The 20,312-nt window shown below is 37.5% G+C and overlaps 1 protein-coding gene and 1 pseudogene across 1 annotated transcript in view; one reads left to right on the top strand and one right to left on the bottom strand.

The window, feature by feature from the left end:
* The first annotated feature begins 1,756 nt into the window (after positions 1-1,756).
* SEPTIN14 (septin 14) overlaps positions 1,757-20,312 on the top strand; it is a 42,520-nt gene continuing 23,964 nt past the window's right edge. The window contains exons 1-5 of the mRNA XM_021700440.2: positions 1,757-1,770; positions 3,534-3,640; positions 4,016-4,211; positions 14,834-15,020; positions 17,909-18,070. Of these exons, the coding sequence (XP_021556115.1) occupies positions 3,550-3,640; positions 4,016-4,211; positions 14,834-15,020; positions 17,909-18,070 (636 nt within the window). The 5' untranslated portion in view covers positions 1,757-1,770; positions 3,534-3,549. The remainder of the gene's footprint in view (positions 1,771-3,533; positions 3,641-4,015; positions 4,212-14,833; positions 15,021-17,908; positions 18,071-20,312) is intronic.
* LOC110589824 lies at positions 9,942-10,654 on the bottom strand (annotated as a pseudogene).

Here is a 20,312-nt window from a genome sequence, read left to right as displayed (position 1 = left end):
ATTTTTTTTTTATCCAGTCTGATAGCCTGTGTCTTTTGATTGGGGCATTTAGCCCATTTACATTCAGGGTAACTATTGAAAGATAGGAATTTAGTGCCATTGTATTGCCTGTAAGGTGACTGTTACTGTATATTGCCCATGTTCCTTTCTGGTCTATGTTACTTTTGGGCTCTCTCTTTGCTTAGAGGATCCCTTTCAATATTTCTTGTAGAGCTGGTTTTGTGTTTGCAAATTGCTTTAGTTTTTGTTTGTCCTGGAAGCTTTTTATCTCTCCTTCTATTTTCAATGACAGCCTAGCTGGATATAGTATTCTTGGCTGCATATTTTTCTCGTTTAGTGTCCTGAATATATCATGCCAGTCCTTTCTGGCCTGCCAGGTCTCTGTGGATAGGTCTGTTGCCAATTTAATGTTTCTACCATTGTAGGTTACATATCTCTTCTCCCGAGCTGCTTTCAGGATTTTCTCTTGTCTCTGAGACTCGTAAGTTTTACTATTAGATGTTGGGGTGTTGACTTATTTTTATTGATTTTGAGGGGGTTCTCTGTGCCTCCTGGATTTTGATGCCTGTTTCCTTCCCCAAATTAGGGAAGTTCTCTGCTATAATTTGCTCCAATATACCTTCTGCCCCTCTCTCTCTTTCTTCTTCTTCTGGGATCCTAATTATTCTAATGTTGTTTCATCTTATGGTGTCACTTATCTCTCGAATTCTGCCCTCGTGATCCAGTAGTTGTTTATCTCTCCTTTTCTCAGCTTCCTTATTTTCCATCTCTTGGTCTTCTTTATCACTAATTCTCTCTTCTGCCTCATTTATCCTAGCAGTTAGAGCCTCCATTTTTTATTACACCTCATTAATAGCCTTTTTGATTTCAACTTGGTTAGATTTTAGTTCTTTTATTTCTCCAGAAAGGGTTTCTCTAATAACTTCCATTCTTTTTTCAAGCCCAGCTAGTATCTTTAAAATCATCATTCTGAACTCTAGTTCTGACATCATACTAATGTCTGTATTGATTAGGTCCCTGGCGGTCGGTACTGCCTCTTGTTCTTTTTATTGAGGTGATTTTTTTCCGTCTTGTCATTTTGTCCAGAGGAGAATAGATGAATGAGAGAACAAAATGCTAACAGGGTAACAACGACCCCAGAAAAATATACACTAAACAAATCAGAAGAGACCTGAAACTGGGGGAAAAGAAAGGGAGTGAAAGAAAAATAAATAAATAAAAGATAAAAACAAACAAAAACAAAACAAAACAAAACACAGAATATGATCAAATATTATCAGGCTGGTGCATAGATCAGTGCCACACACTAGAGTTTTGGCGTATTTTGGTCTGTTAGAAGAAAGTGTCTCCCAAAATTTTAAAGAAAGATAAACTTATATATGTACAAAAATAAGGGTTAATACGATGAAGGAATGAAATACGACTGTAAAGATGAAAAGTTTAAAACATTATATAAAAGGAATTGATAAGATAAGAAGTTGGTTGAAAAACGAAAGAAGAGGATTTAAAAAAAAAAAGGGGAGAGAATGTGATCAGGCAGGAGACTAGAACAAAGCCATACACTAGAGATTTAGGGTATATTTTGATCTGTTAGAAGAAAGTTTATCTCAAAATTTTAAAGAGAGAACAACATATATATATATACCAAAAATAAGGGTAACTACTATGAAGGGATAGAATATGACTCTAAAAATGAAAAATAAAAAAGATTTTTTAAAAAAGGGATTGATAAGATGTTGGTTGAAAAGGGGAAAAAGAAAAAAAAAACAGGTAAAAAAATTAACTTTGAAAGACTAAAGAATAATGGGGAAAAGCCATGAATTCTATGTGCTGTATTCCTTTAGCGCTGGAGTTCTGCCATTCTCATTGATTGGTAAACTTGGTCTTGGCTGGCTGTTCTTGCTGATCTTCTGGGGGAGGGGCCTGTTGCCATGGTTCCCAAATGTCTTTGCCCGAGGCAGAATTGCCCCGCCCTTGCCCAGTCCGGGCTAAGTCATCTGCTACGGTTTGCTCTCGGGAGCTTTTGTTCCCTGCAAGCTTTCCCTACAGCTTTGGAGGCAGAGAGTGAAAATGGCGGCCTTCCTAGTTCCGCCCCAGAGGTGCCGAGAACTTGGGGTCCTGCTCCTCAGTGAGCCCCCAGAGAAAAGCACGCAGTCACTCCCGTCTCCCCAGTCTCCGGCCACACTCCGTGCTCACCCGGCCTGTGACCGAGCGTTTCTATCTCTGGCACCCGACCCTGTGTGGAGTCTCCAAACCCAGCAGATCCCTGCAGTGCCCTCCCGCATCCCTCCTGCCAGGGGAGGGAGGTGAGTCTCCCTGGATCTGCCGCCTGTTGGGTCCCTGCTGGAGGAGCAGGGGCCTGACTGTGCTGCGGATCATGGTTTATGGGAACCCCAAGCTGAGAGCCCGCGCCTCGGCTCCGTCTCTGCAGCCGGCTTCCCTGCTCCTATACCTGGGAGCTCTGCCACACTCAGGCACCCTCGGTCTTCCTGTGACCCCGAGGGTCCTGAGACCACACTGTGCCCGCGAGGGTTCCACCCCCTGCTTAGCCACTGGAGCGACGTCCCTCAGCGGAGCCGACTTCTAAAAGTTCCAATTTTGTGCTCCGGGGCTCTATCACTTGCCAGTAGCGGCCGACGAGGCCCCCTCCCCCGCCGTCTATCCTCCTGAATATCACCTTGGATTCACTTCTCCTCACGTCCTACCTTCCAGAAAGTGTCGCTTTTCTCTTCAGAGGGTTGTTGCTATTCTTTTCTTCTATGTCCTGTTGAGTTCATAGGTGTTCAGAATGGTTTGATCTCTATCCAGCTGAATTCCTGGGACCAGACGAAATCCAGGTCTCCTACTCCTCTCCCATATTGCTGAGCCATAGCTTCTTTTTTTTTTTTTAAAGATTTTATTTATTTATTTGAGAGAGAGAGAATGAGAGACAGCATGAGAGGGAGGAGGGTCAAAGGGAGAAGCAGACTCCCTGCCGAGCAGGGAGCCCGATGCGGGACTCAATCCCGGGACTCCAGGATCATGACCTGAGCCGAAGGCAGTCGCTTAACCAATTGAGCCACCCAGGCGCCCCTCCCCTTTTTTTTTAAAGGAGCCATAGCGTCTTAAAACATCAATAAAAATTTCTTTCTTGTGGGTCTCCATTCGGGTGGGTGGCACACGTCCTGCCCCACTCACACTACTAGTTTTGGAGTTTGTTCTGTCCTTCTTCAGATTGATTTCTGGGGTATTTAGGATGATTTTATAGTTATCTATTTGTGTTGGTGAGACAGGATGAGCCTAGGGTCCTCCTATTCCACCACCATCTTTCACTTCCTCCTCCAGATTTACTATTTTTTTAATTGAAATAAAAATCTATGTGTTTGTACAAAGACTTATTTGCTCACAGATTTACTTCCTTGAATGTTGTCTGAGTTACAATATTCAAATGATAATTCTAGTTTCTTTAACATATATAAAATTATATTTTTAAATGATATTACTAATTCTAATTAAATATTTTATTTTTATTTTTTTAAGCCCAAAGGAGATAGTGTCCGTTGTTTAAAAATGCTTGGTCATTTTGGTTTTGAATGTTTGCCTCATCAGTTGGTGAACCGATCTATCCAACAAGGATTCTCTTTTAATATTCTCTGTGTGGGTAAGTGCCTGATTTCTCATCTCAATTATTAATTAATTTTTGAAATGCTCATTTCAACTTATCTTAAGTAGTATAACACTGGTGTTGTTAGTTCAAGACCATGGCTGTTGATCTGTATTTGTTTCCATCATGTTAGTCATACTACTTAGACTTTTGTTCTTTAAAGGTTTCAGTGCTCTTCAAAATCTGATTATCTTTGTGTTTATATTTTCTATATTATATTAATGACTGAGAGAGTCAAGAGAAGCATGTATACTTTAATGGATATTATAGTCATTGATGTATTTGAGACCCTTTATAACACTTAGGGGTTAAGTGTGTTACTTCTTCTCAGCCATCTCATGCCCCTAGATAATGTATCTATGTTTATTACAGGGGAAACTGGGATTGGAAAATCAACACTCATTGACACGTTATTCAATGCTAATTTGAAAGACAAAAAATCCTCACATTTTTACTCAAATGTTGGACTTAAAATTCAGACATATGAACTTCAAGAAAGAAATGTTCAATTGAAATTAACTGTTGTGAAGACAGTGGGATACGGTGATCAAATAAACAAAGAAGCCAGGTTAGTGTTTTTGTATTTTATTTATAAAAGATTTTCTTATTTCAAGGAATTTAGTTTCTTTGTTGATATTTCCTCTGGCTATATCTCTCCCATCTGCCTCTATCTTCACATAGCCTTTTCTGCTCTCCTTGTGTCTCTTTTAAGGACATTTGTTGTTTGATATAAGATGTACCTAGATAATCCAGGATGATCTTATTTATATAAACACTCTTTATTGTCAGTAAGATTAAATTTACTGGTTTTATGGATTAGAATGCAGACATATCTTTTTGGGTCTCACCATTGAATCCACTGTTCCTACTTTATAAGATAAGATTGAATTCTTAAATAATTTTTAAAATAGATTTTCCCACTTATTTACTTGTTGCTTGGGGCGCCTGGGTGGCTCAGTCAGTTAAGCGACTGCCTTCAGCTCAAGTCATGATCCCAGAGTCCTGGGATCAAGCCTCGAGTTGGGCTCCCTGCTCAGTAGAGAGCCTGCTTCTCCCTCTCCCTCCGCCCCTCCCTTCTCCCACTCGTGCTCTCTTCTCTCTTTCACTCTATCTCAAATAAATAAATAAATAAGATCTTTATTTACTTGCTGGATTACTTGTTTTCTATCACTTATTCAAGTAATAAATAAATTTATTTCTGTAAAAATTTAAATGTACCAGATGATATAAAAACCCACTTAGCCAAACATAAGTATTTTGAGCCTTTTCTTTTTCCAAAAATAGCCACTATTATAAGTTTAATAAGTGTCCTCTCAGACCTCATGTTGTCATTCCACTACTGAACTTTTGTAGTAATTAAAATATGTTTGAAATCATACAGAACAAACTTATTTAAACTATATTGTGTATAATTAAAAATGCATAAAACCTTTATGAACAGATTAATAGATAATTCTGAAAGAAACATCCTATGTAAATATCTTTCTATTCAAATTATGACTGATGCCCATGGGCCTCAGGCATTACCTTCCTTGATCACAACCTCTCATCAAACTCAGAAGAATGTAAAATGTTTGCCAGTGGCTGGGGAGAAGGAGGAATTAAGAGTTACTGTTCAATGGATATAACATTTTAATTATGCAAGATGAACAAATTCTTCAGGTCTTCTGTATGAAAGAAGATTTAACAGTATATTTAACAGTACTTGATTGTACATTCAAAAATTTGTTATGAGAGTAGATCTCCTGTTAAGTGTTCTTACCACAATTAAAAAAACCCTATGGGATGCTGCAAAAGTATTGCTTAGAGGGAAATTTATAGCATAAAGTACTTATGTTAGGGAAAAAAGGGGGAAAGAAGAAAAAAAGTACAATCCCAAGTATTGTAAATTTCCATGTTAAGAAACTAGACAAATAAAAACAAATTTACTCTAAAGCAAGAAAAAGAAAGGAAAAATTATACTACAGTAGAAATTGATGAAAACAGAAAAAAGGACAGAAAATCAATTAAATCAGCAAATTAATTTTGCTGGTTATTTACAAGAGTCAATAAAATTGAAAACCTTTAACCAGACTGAGCAAGCAAAAGAAATGAGAAATCCAGTATCACCAATATCAGGAATAAAAAAGCAGACATTATTACTGATTTTATAAAAATTAAAAAAATAAGAATACAACAAATAAGTCAATGCCTATAAATTCAACAACTTATTTTTTATTTTTATTTTTTTAGGGTGTAAGCTGCTTGCATTTGAATTTAATTTTTTTTATTATGTTCAGTTAACCAGCTTATAGTAAAGTCAACAATTTAGATGCTTTTAATATATGGCCTTTATTGTGCTGACATAAATTCCTTTTATACTTAGTTTCATGAGTTATTTTTTTTAAATCATGAAAGGATGTTGAATTTTGTCAAATACGTTTTCTGCAACTGTTGAAATGCTCATATGATTTTTATTTTTCAATCAATGTGGGGTTTATAAATCAATTTCCTTATGTTGAATAATACTTGCATTCTGAAGATAAATCCTTCTTTGTCATCGTGTATGATCCTTTTAATTTGCTATTTAATTCACTTTGCTACATATTTTGTTGATCTGTGTTCATTAGGGATATTGCCTGTCATTTCTTTTCTTTATTATTATTATTATTATTATTGTTATTATTATTTGTAGCGGGATAATTCTGAGCATTCAAATGAGTTTAGAAGTTTTCCCTTTAATTTTCTGGAAGAGTTTAAGTATTGGTGTTAATTCTTCCTTTAATGTTTCTTAGAATTCAATACTGAAGCCATATGGTCCTGAGTTTCTCTATGTTGGTAGATTTTTTTTTTTTAAGATTTTATTTATTTATTCGACAGAGAAAGAGATAGCTAGAGCAGGAACACAAACAGGGGGAGTGGGAGAGGGAGAAGCAGGCTTCCCGACGAGAAGGTAGCCCGATGCAGGGCTCAATCCCAGAACCCTGGGATCATGACCTGAGCTGAAGGCAGATGTTTAAGGACTGAGCCACCCAGGTGCTCCTCCTCTGATCACTTTCAAACAGTCCTTTCCTTGAAATCAGAGACAGATTCTAAATAGAATACTCTGAAGTCACCAAATGTGCTCATCAGACATAATATACTCTTTTTTTTCTCAAGAGAATCAATGATTCATTGGATTTTACTGTACAAACATAATGGAATTTGTATGCACATACACTGTGCTAATGAGCTTCCTCCTTTAGAATATGTAAATGAACCTACTTGGATTAACTCTGGAAACAGGGGTGAGAACTAACAACCGCCTCATAAACAAATAGGACCCGAAATGTCCGTTAGCCTGCATTCTGTTTTAGGGGGAAGGATGTGATTTATAACATTTATCAAGTTCTATGGCAATGAGTCATTTTACAATGACATCCTATTGTATTTACACATATCCATGAGATGAACATTTCTATAATCCATATGTTGGTAGATTTTTGATTACTTATTTAACCTCATTATTTGTACAAGAATACCTCATTTTATTACTCTTCACTTAAGTGTTCTTGTCAGATATGTTTTTGTTTGTTTGTTTGAAAAATTGAAGGTTTTTGGCAAATCTCTGTGAAGCAAGTCTATATGGTTTTTCCGACAGCATTTGGTGATTTTGTGACTGTGTCACATTTGGTAATTTTGGCAATATTTCAAAATTTTTCATTATTGTATTTGTTATGGTGATTTATGATCAGGGATTTTTGATGTTACTATTGTAATTGTTTTGTGGCCCAATGACCTGTGCCCACAAAAGACAGTTAATTTAATTCAAAAATTTGTGTGTGCTTTTAAGTTTTTTTTAAATTTTTTTTTAATTTTATTTTAATATGTTATGTTAGTCACCATACAATACATCATTAGTTTTTGATGTGGTGATCCACGATTCATTGTTTTTGTATAACACCCAGTGCCCATGCAACATTCTCCAGAATAGATCACATCCTAGGTCACAAATCAGGTCTCAACTGGTACCAAAAGATTGGGATCATTCCCTGCATATTTTCAGACCACAATGCTTTGAAACTAGAACTCACTCACAAAAGGAAAGTCGGAAAGAACTCAAATACATGGAGGCTAAAGAGCGTCCTACTAAAGAATGAATGGGTCAACCAGGAAATTAAAGAAGAGTTTAAAAAATTCATGGAAACAAATGAAAAGAAAACACAACTGTTCAAAATCTGGGCTAACCCATCCCCCCCTCTTCCCCTCTAAAACCCTCAGTTTGTTTCATATAGTTGCTCATAATATGTTCTTATAATTGTATTTCTTTGGTGTTGGTTGTGATCTCTCCTCTTTCATTCATGATTTTATTTATTTGGGTCATTTCTCTTTTCTTTTTGATAAGTCTGGCCAGGGGTTTATCATTTCATTGATCTGTTCTACTGTTCTTTTGGTTTCTATTTCATTGAAAACCCAGGTGTAGGGTTAGGTTGTGTATTTGAGACCTTCCTTGTTTTTGAGAAAGGCTTGTATTGCTATATACTTTCCTCTTAGGACTGCCTTTGCTGTATCCCAAAGATTTTGAACAGTTGTGTTTTCATTTTCATTGGTTTCCATGAATTTTTAAAATTCTTCTTTAATTTCCTGGTTGACCCATTCATTCTTTAGTAGGACACTCTTTAGCCTCCATATATTTGAGTTCTTTCCGACTTTTCTTTTGTGAGTGAGTTCTAGTTTCAAAGCATTGTGGTCTGAAAATACGCAGGGAATGATCCCAATCTTTTGGTACTGGTTGAGACGTGATTTGTGACCTAGGATGTGATCTATTCTGGAGAATGTTGCATGGGCACTAGAGAAGAATGTGTATTCTGTTGCTTTGGGATGGAAAGTTCTGAATATATCTGTCAAATCCTTTTGGTCCACTGTGTCATTTGAAGTCTTTACTTCCTTGTTGATCTTTTGCTTAGATGATCTGTCCATTTCAGTGAGGGGGGTGTTAAAGTCCTCCACTATTATTGTATTATTGTTGATGTGTTTCTTTGCTTTTGTTATTAATTGGCTTATATAATTGGCTGTTGCCATGTTAGGGGCATAGATATTTACAATTGTTAGATCTTCTTTTTGGATAGACCCTTTAAGTAGGATATAGTGTCCTTCATCATCTCTTATTATAGTCTTTGGTTTAAAATCTAATTTGTCTGATATAAGGATTGCCACCTCAGCTTTCTTTTGGTGTCCATTAGCATGGTAAATGGTTTTCCACCCCTTCACTTTCAATCTGGGGGTGTCTTTGAGTCTAAAATGAGTCTCTTGCAGACAGCATATCTACGGGTCTTGTTTTTTAATCCAATCTGATAGCCTGTGTCTTTTGATTGGGGCATTTAGCCCATTTATATTCAGTGTAACTATTGAAAGATAGGAATTTAGTGCCATTGTACTGTCTGTAAGGTGACTGTTACTGTATATTGCCCATCTTCCTTTCTGGTCTATGTTACTTTTGGGCTCTCTCTTTGCTTAGAGGACCCCTTTCAATATTTCTTGTAGGACTGGTTTTGTGTTTGCAAATTGCTTTAGTTTTTGTTTGTCCTGGAAGCTTTTTATCTCTCCTTCTATTTTCAATGACAGCCTAGCTGGATATAGTATTCTTGGCTGCATATTTTTCTCGTTTAGTGTCCTGAATATATCATGCCAGTCCTTTCTGGCCTGCCGGGTCTCTGTGGATAGGTCTGTTGCCAATCTAATGTTTCTACCATTTTAGGTTACATATCTCTTCTCCCGAGCTGCTTTCAGGATTTTCTCTTTGTCTCTGAGACTCATAAGTTTTACTATTAGATGTCAGGGTGTTGACCCATTTTTATTGATTTTGAGGGGGTTCTCTGTGCTTCCTGGATTTTGATGCCTGTTTCCTTCCCCAAATTAGGGAAGTTCTCTGCTATAATTTGCTCCAATATACCTTCTGTCCCTCTCTCTGTTTCTTCTTCTTCTGGGATCCCAATTATTCTAATATTTTTTCATCTTATGGTATCACTTACCTCTCAAATTCTGCCCTCGTGATCCAGTAGTTGTTTATCTCTCTTTTTCTCAGCTTATTTTCCATCATTTGGTCTTCTATATCACTAATTCTCTCTTCTGCCTCATTATCCTAGCAGTTAGAGCCTCCATTTTTTTTTTATAATTTTAAAAATTTATTTCTGAAATACTTTATTCTTTTAATTAGTATACATTATATTAAGTATAGAATTTCCTTAAAAATTAACTCTGAGTTTCACTGTTAGGACACTGATATGAAGAAGAAAACATATGGCTCTTTTGATTTGTCTTTTTACATTTATCCGAGTAGACTCATATTAAGGTTCTTCTGTGTTATTTCTGTCCAAGTTGTGACAGCTGTTTTATGAACTGTGTAGCATTAAAAAGTTCACTGCAGCCATATAAAATGTGTTTGCTTTGTTTCCCCTTTATATAGTCAACAAGATTTTGGTATTCAATGTAGTTGCCTCCTCCCACCACAAAAACAATTGCCTCCTGGAATGGATTTTTGTTCCTTGGAACTGAGCTGTCATTGCCCCGCAGCATTTTGGGATCAAAATATCTATAATCATCAGTTTCAGGGTTTGACTTCATCTCCATGAGATTGTCTAAAATACGAGTAACAGGTAGATTTTGCTATTTCAATATCAGGTTCTTCACTCCTTCCATAACAAACTGTGATCCTGTATTCATGACTCGTGATAAGAGACCCATTGGTTTAGTGGTAGTGTTACCATAGCTGGCAGGAGCTGAGGCCATCTTGGCAAAAGCCTTCCACTGTTTGATATATTGTAAGGGATTAAGGTTGCATCCTGCATCAATTAAAGCTTTTTTGTATTGCTCCAAATCAGCCTCATGGAGTGCTTGCTGTGCACTTATATAATAAATAAGAAACAGCCTCATTTTATCTTCTAGAGTTCCTGCATCAGGGTCTGATATTATATCTAGAAGAGATTTATCCAGAGTAGTTTTGCTCATTATTTTTTCTTCATATTCAAAATATACATCTAGTTTTCTTGCCTTTATATTAGAGCCTCCATTTTTTATTGGACCTCATTAATAGCCTTTTTTATTTCAACTTGATTAGATTTTAGTTCTTTTATTTCTCCAGAAAGGGTTTCTCTAATATCTTCCATGCTTTTTTCAAGCCCAGCTAGTATCTTTAAAATCATCATTCTGAACTCTAGTTCCGACATCTTACTAATGTCCGTATTGATTAGGTCCCTGGCAGTCGGTACTGCCTCTTGTTCTTTTTTTTGAGATGATTTTTTCCGTCTTGTTATTTTGTCCAGAGGAGAATAGATGAATGAGAGAACAAAATGCTAACAGGGTAACAACGACCCCAGAAAAATATACAATAAACAAATCAGAAGAGACCTGAAACCGGGGAAAAAGAAAGGGAAAGAAAGAAAAGAGAAAGAAAAAAAAAGAAAAAGAAAAAGATTTAAAAAAACCACTAACAAACAAACAAACAAAGAAAAAACAGAATATGATCAAATATTATCAGGCTGGTGCATAGATCAGTGCCACACATTAGATTTTGGGCATATTTTGTTCTGTTAGAAGAAAGTGTCTCCCAAAACTTTAAAGAAAAAAAACTTATATATGTACAAAAATAAGGGTAAATACGATGAAGGGATAGACTGTGACTGGAAAGATGAAAATTATAGAAGATTTTATAAAAGGAATTGATAAGATAAGAAGTTGGTTGAAAAAAGAAAGAAGAGGATTTAAAAAAAAAAAAAGGGAGAGAATGTGATCAGGCAGGAGACTAGAACAAAGCCATACACTAAAGATTTAGGGTATATTTTGGTCTGTTAGAAGAAACTGTATCCCAAAATTTTAAAGAGAGAACAACTTACATATATAAACCAAAAATAAGGTTAACTACTATGAAGGGATAGAATATGATTCTAAAAATGAAAAATAAAAGATTTTTTAAAAAAGGGATTGGTAAGATTTTGGTTGAAAAAGGGAAAAAGAAAAATTCAAAAAAAAAAGGATAAAGAAAGTTAAAAAAAAATTAACTTTGAAAGACTAAAGAATCATGGGGGAAAAGCCATGAATTCTATGTGCAGTATTACCCTAGCGCTGGAGTTCTGCCGTTCTCATTGATTGGTAAACTTGGTCTTGGCTGGCTGTTCTTGCTGATCTTCTGGGGGAGGGGCCTGTTGCCATGGTTCCCAAATGTCTTTGCGGGAGGCGGAATTGCCCCACCCTGGCCTGGTAGGGCTAAGTAATCTGCTGGGCTTTGCTCTCGGGAGCTTTTGTTCCCTGTAAGCTTTCTGTACAGCTTTGGAGGCAGAGAGTGAAAATGGCGGCCTCCCTATCTCCACCCCAGAGGAGCCTAGAACTTGGGGCCCCACTCCTCAGTGAGCTCCCAGAGAAAAGCAGTCACTCCCGTCTCCCCGGTCTCCAGCCACACTCCGTGCTCACCCGGCCTGTGACCAAGCGTTTCTATCTCTGGCACCAGACCCCGTGTGGAGTCTCCAAACCCAGCAGATACCTGTGGTGTGCTCCCGTGCCGCTCCTCCCGGGGGAGGAAGGTGAGTCTCCCCGGATCTGCCGCTTGTTGGGTCCCTGCTGGAGGAGCAGTGGCCCGACTGTGCCACGGATCACAGTTTATGGCAACCCTGAGCTGGCGCCCGCGCCTCGGCTCCGTCTCTGCAGGCGGCTTCCCCGCTCCGATACCCGGGAGCTCTGCTGCACTCAGGCACCCCCGGTCTTCCTGTGACCCCAAGGGTCTGAGACCACACTGGCCCCGTGAGGGTTCCACCCCCTGCTTAGCCACTGGAGCGACGTCCCTCAGCGGAGCAGCTTCTAAAAGTTCCAAATTTGTGCTCCACTGCTCTGTCACTTGCCAGAAGCGGCCGACAGAGGCCCCTCCCCCGCCGTCTATCCTCCTGAATATCCCCTCGGATTCACTTCTCCGCACATCCTACCTTCCAGAAAGTGGTTGCTTTTCTGATTAGAGAGTTGCTGCTATTTTTTTCTTCGATCTCCTGTTGAGTTCGTAGGTGTTCAGTGTGGTTTGATCCCTATCTAGCTGAATTCCTGGGACCAGAGGTAATTTAGGTCTCCTACTCCTCTGCCATCTTTGTCCTCCCCCCCACTGTTGTTGATTTTGATGGCAGTTTTCCATGCCTCCTGGATCTGAATATGTCTGTTTTTTCCCCCAGGTTAGGGAAGTTTTCAGGTATTATTTCTTGAAATAAATTTTCTGCCCCCTTTCTCTCTTCTTCTTCTGGGAGTTCTATACTATGGATGATACTATGTTTGATGGAGTCACTGAGTTCCATAAGTCTATTTTCCTTTTGCATAATTCTTTTTTTTCCTCTTTTGTTCAGCTTGGTTACTTTCTTCCATTACTCTGTCTTTTGGGTCACTAATTCATTCCTCTGCTTCTTCCTTTCTTCCGTTCATTCCATCAAGCATGTTTCTCTTTTAGTTTATTGTGCCCTTTGGCTCTGTTGTTTGTTCCTTATCTCTTTGTTAAGGTTCTTACTCATGTCTTGCACTCTTTTCTCAATTCCAGTGAATCCTCATAATCATTGCTTTAAATTCTCTATCAGGCATGTTTATTTGTTTTGCTTTGAATGGGCTGTGGCCTTGTCCTATTCTTTCAATTTGCGTAAGTTTCTCTGTCTCCTCATTTTGTCTACCTCTTGGTGTCTGTTTGTGTGTGTTAAGAATGTCAGCTATGTCTTCTCTTCTTGAAAGTAGTGACTTTATGAAGAGGCCCTGTGCAGTGTCCCCTGTGTACTGGAAACTGACACTTCAGTAGAGTATCCTATGTGTGTTGCTTACATCCTGCTTTTGTGTCTGAGTCACTTTTCCTTTCAGTTCAGTCTTCTGCACTGACTCTCTGCCTATTGTGGGCTGTGCTTATTCTCTGTGGTGTTAGTGAGACCTAGGCAAGGCAACTCTTAGGGGTTACACCTGCTGAAGAACTTGGGGATGGGGCAGCAGCTTTAGCAAAATTTTCTTTATGCAATAGTCTTATGCTGGATCCCTTGAAGTGCAGGGGCAGCTGGGGGCTGGGCTTCAGTGTGAGAGGGTGTGGGTTGCTGGGCACTGTGTGTGGTGATAGGTGGGCATAGCTGAGTCAGGTGTGCAATGGTGACTGGGAACCCAGCAGCTGGGCAGGACCCATATGCAACTTAATGAAATTTTCCCTGAGCCCAGGGCTGAGGCTAGCAGCATTGGAGTGTGGGAGTCCTCAGGAGAACTTGTGGGCATGGCACATTGCTAATAAGTTAGTTAGCTAGTGTCTGTGCAGCCCAGGGTCCTGCAGATGGCCCTGTGTTTATGATGGAAAGTGGCACCTGCCAGCTCCCTCATTTTCAGGGAAATCTCCAACATGCTCTGAAATCAGTAAAAACAGATGTGTCTCCTGTTTGCCCTCAGCATTTTGTAGACTGCCTTTTTTTTTATATTACCTCCATGCATAGGCTGCTGTCTCTTAAGGGTAGTGACACAGCTGTTACAGCTATTACCAGCCCTCTGGGCTTGCCCAGTGCTGAGTCAGCTGGCATTTAAAGCTCCAGGTTCCAAATCCCAGTGGTTATACAAACTCATGGAATTCAGCTCCTCTGGTTTTTAAAACCAAAAGATATGGGGATTTGTCTCCCCTCTGCGAGCTCCGTGGTGCAAGGACCTATTTCTCTCCCCTCTCTGCACATGCAGCTCCCTCCCAGTCTTCCTCTACCTTTCTGACCTTCCTAAACGTTCAGATGCAGCTACTTCTTCTTCTTCTTCTTTTTTTAAGATTTTATTTATTCATTTAAGAGAGAGAGCACAAGTAGAGGGAGGGGCAGAGGGGGAGAGAGAGGGACAAGCAGTCTTCCCGCTGAGCAGGGAGCCCAACGCGGAGCTTGATCCCAGGACCCTGGGATCATGACCCGAGCTGAAGGCAGATGCTTAACCTACTGAGCCACCTATGTGCCCTAGATGCAGCTTCTTCTCTATATTTAGTTGTGAAATTTGTTTTGCCAGTCTTTGGATCTCTTTCTGATTTATTGACTTGGATGTGGATGATATTTATTTGTAAACATGGGATGTGGTGAGCCCAGTGTCCTTCTACTCCACCATCATCCCAAGCTCCCCCATATTAACTATTTATTAAATGGTGAAAAGACAGACTATAGGTGTTATTAATCCGTCATGCTAATCTGTTAAAATAATCTTTTTTTTTTTTTCCAGCTATCAGCCTGTAGTTGACTATGTAGATGCTCAATTTGAGGCCTATTTTCAAGAAGAATTGAAAATTAAACGTTCCTTCATTGACTACCATGATTCCCGTATACATGTGTGCCTTTACTTCATTTCACCTACAGGACATTCTCTGAAGTCCCTTGATCTATTAACTATGAAGAACATTGACAGTAAGGTGTGTTAGATAAATCCATCAGTCTATCAAGATTTGATAATTATTTTGTGATAATATATAATTTGAAGGTATTTGCATACAAGAACTTGTTAATTTTAATATGTTAAAATATAATTTTTCTTTTTTAAGAAGATTTTATTTATTTATTTGACAGAGAGAGGGAGATAGTGCAAGCAGGGGAAACAGCAGGCAGGAGAGAGGGAGATGCAGGCTTCCCTCTGAACGGGGATCCCAACTCAGGGCTTGATCCCAGGACCCTGGGATCACGACCTGAGCTGAAGGCAGACGCTTAGCCAACTGAGCCATCCAGGCACCCCCAAACATAATTTTTTCTGTTAATCTTTAAAGCACTGCTCTTAGTTTCCAAGGGATGACATTGCAACATACCACAAACTTAATAGTTCAAACAACAGAAATTAATTTTCTCACAGTTATGGGAAGTAGAAGTCCAAGATGAAGACGCCACCAAGGTTTTTTTTCTTCTAAAACCTCTTTTTTTGAGTGATAGACGGCTGCCTTCTTACCATGTCCTCACATGGTCTTTCCTCTGCACATATCTGATGTTTCTATATGTCTGTGTTTCCTCTTCTTATAAGCACACCAGTCTCATTGGATTAGGGCCTATTCTAATGACTTTATTTTCACTTAATCACCTCTTTAAAGAGTCTTGTTCTGAGATACTGGGGGTTAGGGTCTCAACATATGCACTGGGGAGGGATGATACATTCAGCACATAATAGCATTTGATAAATTTCAACCTTAGTTTGCTTTCCAGAAAAATTTAATTAGGTATATATTAGGAAAATAAGATAAAGGTTAAAAAATATTAAAATAAAAATTTATGGTTTTTTTGTGATTAAAGTCATAGAAGTTGTGGTAATTTGGCTGTATTTTTAAAATTGAATTCATTCTACAGTAGTATAAAACAATCCCATTAACATTACCTGTTACCACTGATTGTGTGGTACCACTAAATTAATTTAGTGTACAGTACTGATGAAAGTCTCTTCTGACTTTTAGTACTCAGTTTAAGAAATTAAATTGATAATAAATTAATTTGACTATCATGAAGTTTTCATGATCCTGGCTAGTGGTCCTATCACAGAGTATTCAGAATGTAATTTGTATGTATATATTTTTTCCAATGGAGGGTAAATATACATGTGAAAGAAACTTTTATGTCATGTGTTCTTTTCTACACTTTCTTAAGTTGAAGAGAGAAAAAGTTCTAAAATTTGGTTTGTTTTTATCAAAGAAGGCCTACCTTTGCTCTGTATTGTTCAAACTGGAAAAAAAAAAATTGTACCTAATCTTATATGTCACCAAGTTGCTGAAAGAAGTTAGATTTCTAGTTAAAATCAAGAGCTGCCTCAATTTCTTGAGTATTACTATATTCAATTGCCAGGGACACACAGTTTTATTTTTAATTTTATGGGTAGCTCTTATCATTAAACAATTTTCAGATATAGAAAATTACTACTTTTTTTACAGGAACATTACATAAAGGGGTGAGCAGTGGTGTGTGTGTGTCTGTTGTCTGCTCTTCTAGGTTGCCTAGTTCCCTTCTGCAATAAGTGACTTTCATTCCTCAAATCTGAACACCTAAAGAATTATTAACATGGAAAATTTCCATTTGTTATGTGTTAAGGTTTTACTATCATTAGAAGATAGCTTTCTCAGCAATACAATCCAAGATATTTATGTTAGACTTGAACCTACCTTAGTAGTTGTGTGCTTTTTACTGTGGAAGGTATTATTTAAGATTCTAAAATTTGATAAAAATTTGAACATCAGTGTTATATTGAGGCCCTAGATTTGTACAAGGATTTTTTTAAATGTACTTTGAAGAATCTAAAACAAAAACAATATACCTAGAACTGACTTTTATGCACTCTTACTATATCCCAGAACTTGACATTATGTAGCTATGATTTAATAAGATACTTTAACAGTAATAAAATATTTTATAATTTTGAACATTTTTATTTCTACAAAGTTTAATTATTAAAATGTAAATGCATGGAGACAGGAGTGATCATATTGTAGAATTAGGAAGAAAAGTTTATGAATAAAATTTCAACCTCAAATATGCAATACAGAAATAGTACCTTTTTACAAATTACAAATGAAGATATTTGTGAGCAAGGTATTATACACATATACACATAGACTCAGTCTTCAGAGTATGGTAACAAAAAAGGGTCTATTATTTTAGGTGGCCTTTGGAAAACACAAGCAAATATATCTACAAAGATGGATTTATGGAGAAGGTGATGAAAATGAATGACATGTAGAAGGACAAAATTAATTTAGTGTACAGTATTGACGAAAGACTCTTCTGACTTTTAGTACTCAGTTTAAGAAATTAAATTGATAATGAATTAATTTGACTATCTTATTCTACTACTTACATTTTACTAACTCCAAATGTGTTGAAAGTGGGGGCGCCTGGGTGGCTCAGTCGTTAAGCGTCTGCCTTCCACTCAGGTCATGATCCCAGGGTCCTGGGATCGAGCCCCACATCAGGCTCCCTGCTCCACAGGAAGCCTGCTTCTCCCTCTCCCACTCCCCCTGCTTGTGTTCCCTCTCTCGCTGTGTCTCTCTCTGTCAAAATAAATAAATAAAATCTTTAAAAAAAAATGTGTTGAAAGTGTAAGAAAGTTTGAGAAAAGAAATTTGAAACTTCTAAACCTGAATTCTGATAAAAGATTAATCTTCAAAAGTAATGATTATTTTGGAAAGCCATTTTGTGAAGAAGGTATGGTAGTAGCCAGTGATTATCTAGTTGTAAAAATTTATTGTCAGAGCTTATGAGGTTTTGACATAAAAATTCCAGGATTAACAACAAATCCTCAATGGTGAGATTTTGTTTGCTTCTTTATTTACAGGTGAACATTGTACCATTGATTGCCAAAGCAGATACAATTTCTAAAAATGATTTACAGAAATTCAAGTGTAAAATAATGAGTGAATTGGTTAGTAATGGCATCCAGATATATCAGTTTCCAACAGATGATGAAACTATTGCTAAGATGAACTCCTCAATGAATGTAAGCTTTTAACTATTGAATATCAATTCTATTTTATGTGGGAATAAAAATATAATTTGTAAGTAACAATATTAGTAATAAATTGTAACTTGTATCTGACAAAGAGACTTTAAAATCTATTGTGGGAAATCTCTTTTCTCTCCTCCCCTCCCCTCCCCTTCACCCCTTCCCTCCCTCCTTCCCACCCATCTTTCTTTCTTTCTCTCCTCCCCTCCCCTCCTCTCCTCTCCTTTCCTGTCCTCTCCTACCTGTCAGATCTCCTCACCAACCATAGGCAACCACTAATCAACTTCCCTCTCTGTAGATGATTTCTCTGTTCTGGACATATCATATGAATAGAATTAATGATATTTAGTCTCTTTATGTACTTATTGGCTATTAGCATATCTTCCCAGGAGAAATGTTTGCTTATATCCATTTTATAAGGATCTGGAAAATGGAAAAAAAGATCCATTTTAAGTGAGCTTTTGTCTTTTTATCATTGAATTGTAAATTCTTTATGTATTCTGGATATAAGTTCCCTATGAGACATATAACTTGGAAATATTTTCTCCCAAGCTGTTGGTCATTTCCTTTCTTTTTGCTATCATTTGAAACACAGAAGGTTTAATTTTGATGAAGTCCAATTTATCTATTTGTTGTTGTTGTTGTTGTTTATATTTTTGGTGTCATATCTAAGAATATTTTGCCAAATCCAAGGTAATAAATATTTATGTTTTCTTCTAAGAGTTTAAAAAATTATGGAAAATACACATAACATGAAATTTACCATCTTAAATATTCTACAGTGTACAGTGGAGTGGTATTAATCATTCACATTTTTGTGCTCCCATCATCACCATCTATCCACAGAACTGTTTTCCCACCTTGCAAAACTAAAAGCCTGTATCTAAGAAACAGTAACTCCACATCACCCCTCCCCTCAGCCCCTGGAAACCACCATTGTACTTTCTGTCTATAAATTTGACTATTCAAGGTAGTTCCTGAAAACAGAATTATACAGTATTTGTCCTTTAATGTCTGTACAGATATCTCTTTGAGTCCTGCTTTTAATTACTTTGAGTACCTTCCAAGAAGTGGAATTGTTAGATTTTATGGAATTCTGTTTAATTTTTTGGAGAACTGTCACACTGTTTCATTATCAACTACAGTTTATCTACATCCTAGCCAATGCTGCTTCTTTTCTTTCTTTTTTTTTTTTTCTTAAATAATAGGTAGTCTTAATGGATGTGAGCTGGTATCTCACTGTACTTTTGATTTGAATTTTCCTAATGATTACTGAAGTTGAGCATCTTTATATGTGGTTTTTTTTTTTTTAAGAATTTTAATTTATTTATTTGAGAGAGAGAATGAGACAGAGAGAGAGAGAGCATGAGAGGGGGGAGGATCAGAGGGAGAAGCAGACTCCCCACTGAGCAGGGAGCCCGATGCAGGACTTGATCCCGGGACTCCAGGATCATGACCTGAGCCGAAGGCAGTCGCCCAACCAACTGAGCCACCCAGGCGCCCCCAAAAATTTCTTTTTTTTTTTTAAAGATTTTATTTATTTATTTGACAGAGAGAGAGGGAACACAAGCAGGGGGAATGGGAGAGGGAGAAGCAGGCTTCCCGCGGAGCAGGGAGTCCGATGTGGGACTCGATCCCAGGACTCCAGGATCATGACTTGAGCCGAAGGCAGTCGCTTAACCAACTGAGCCACCCAGGCACCCTTTATATGTGTTTTTTAAGTTTGTATATCATCAGTGGAGAAATGAGTAAATACCCATTTTATTTAGTTTTCTGATTTGTTGGTGTGCTGTTGTCCATAGTATTCATTTATCATTATTTTTATTTCTGCAATGTTGGTGTTAATGTGTCTCATTTCTGATTCTAGTAACTTGAGTCTCTTCTTTTTATCTTGGCTGATCTGGCTAAAGGTTGGTCAATTTTGTTGATCTATTCAAAGAACCCACTTTTAATATCTTTGATTTTTCTATATTTTACTGTTCCTTATTTCATTAATTCACACTTTACCCAGTATTATTTCCTTCCTTCTGCCTTCTTTAGGTTTAGATCTTTCTTCTTTTTTTTTAGTGTCTTAAAATTAATGGTTAGGTTGTAGATTTGAAATTATTCTTTTTTCTTTTTTTAAAATTTAAAATCAATTAAATAACATATAATGTATTATTAGTTTCAGAGGTAGAGTTTAGTGATTCATCAGTTGCATGTAACACCCAATGCTCATTACATCATGTGCCCTTTT

Source organism: Neomonachus schauinslandi, chromosome 5 (assembly GCF_002201575.2).
Source record: "Neomonachus schauinslandi chromosome 5, ASM220157v2, whole genome shotgun sequence".
In the NCBI taxonomy this organism is placed as follows: domain Eukaryota; kingdom Metazoa; phylum Chordata; class Mammalia; order Carnivora; family Phocidae; genus Neomonachus; species Neomonachus schauinslandi.
The sequence above is the reverse complement of the archived record's forward strand: the minus strand, read 5'-3'. Positions and strand labels throughout refer to the sequence as shown.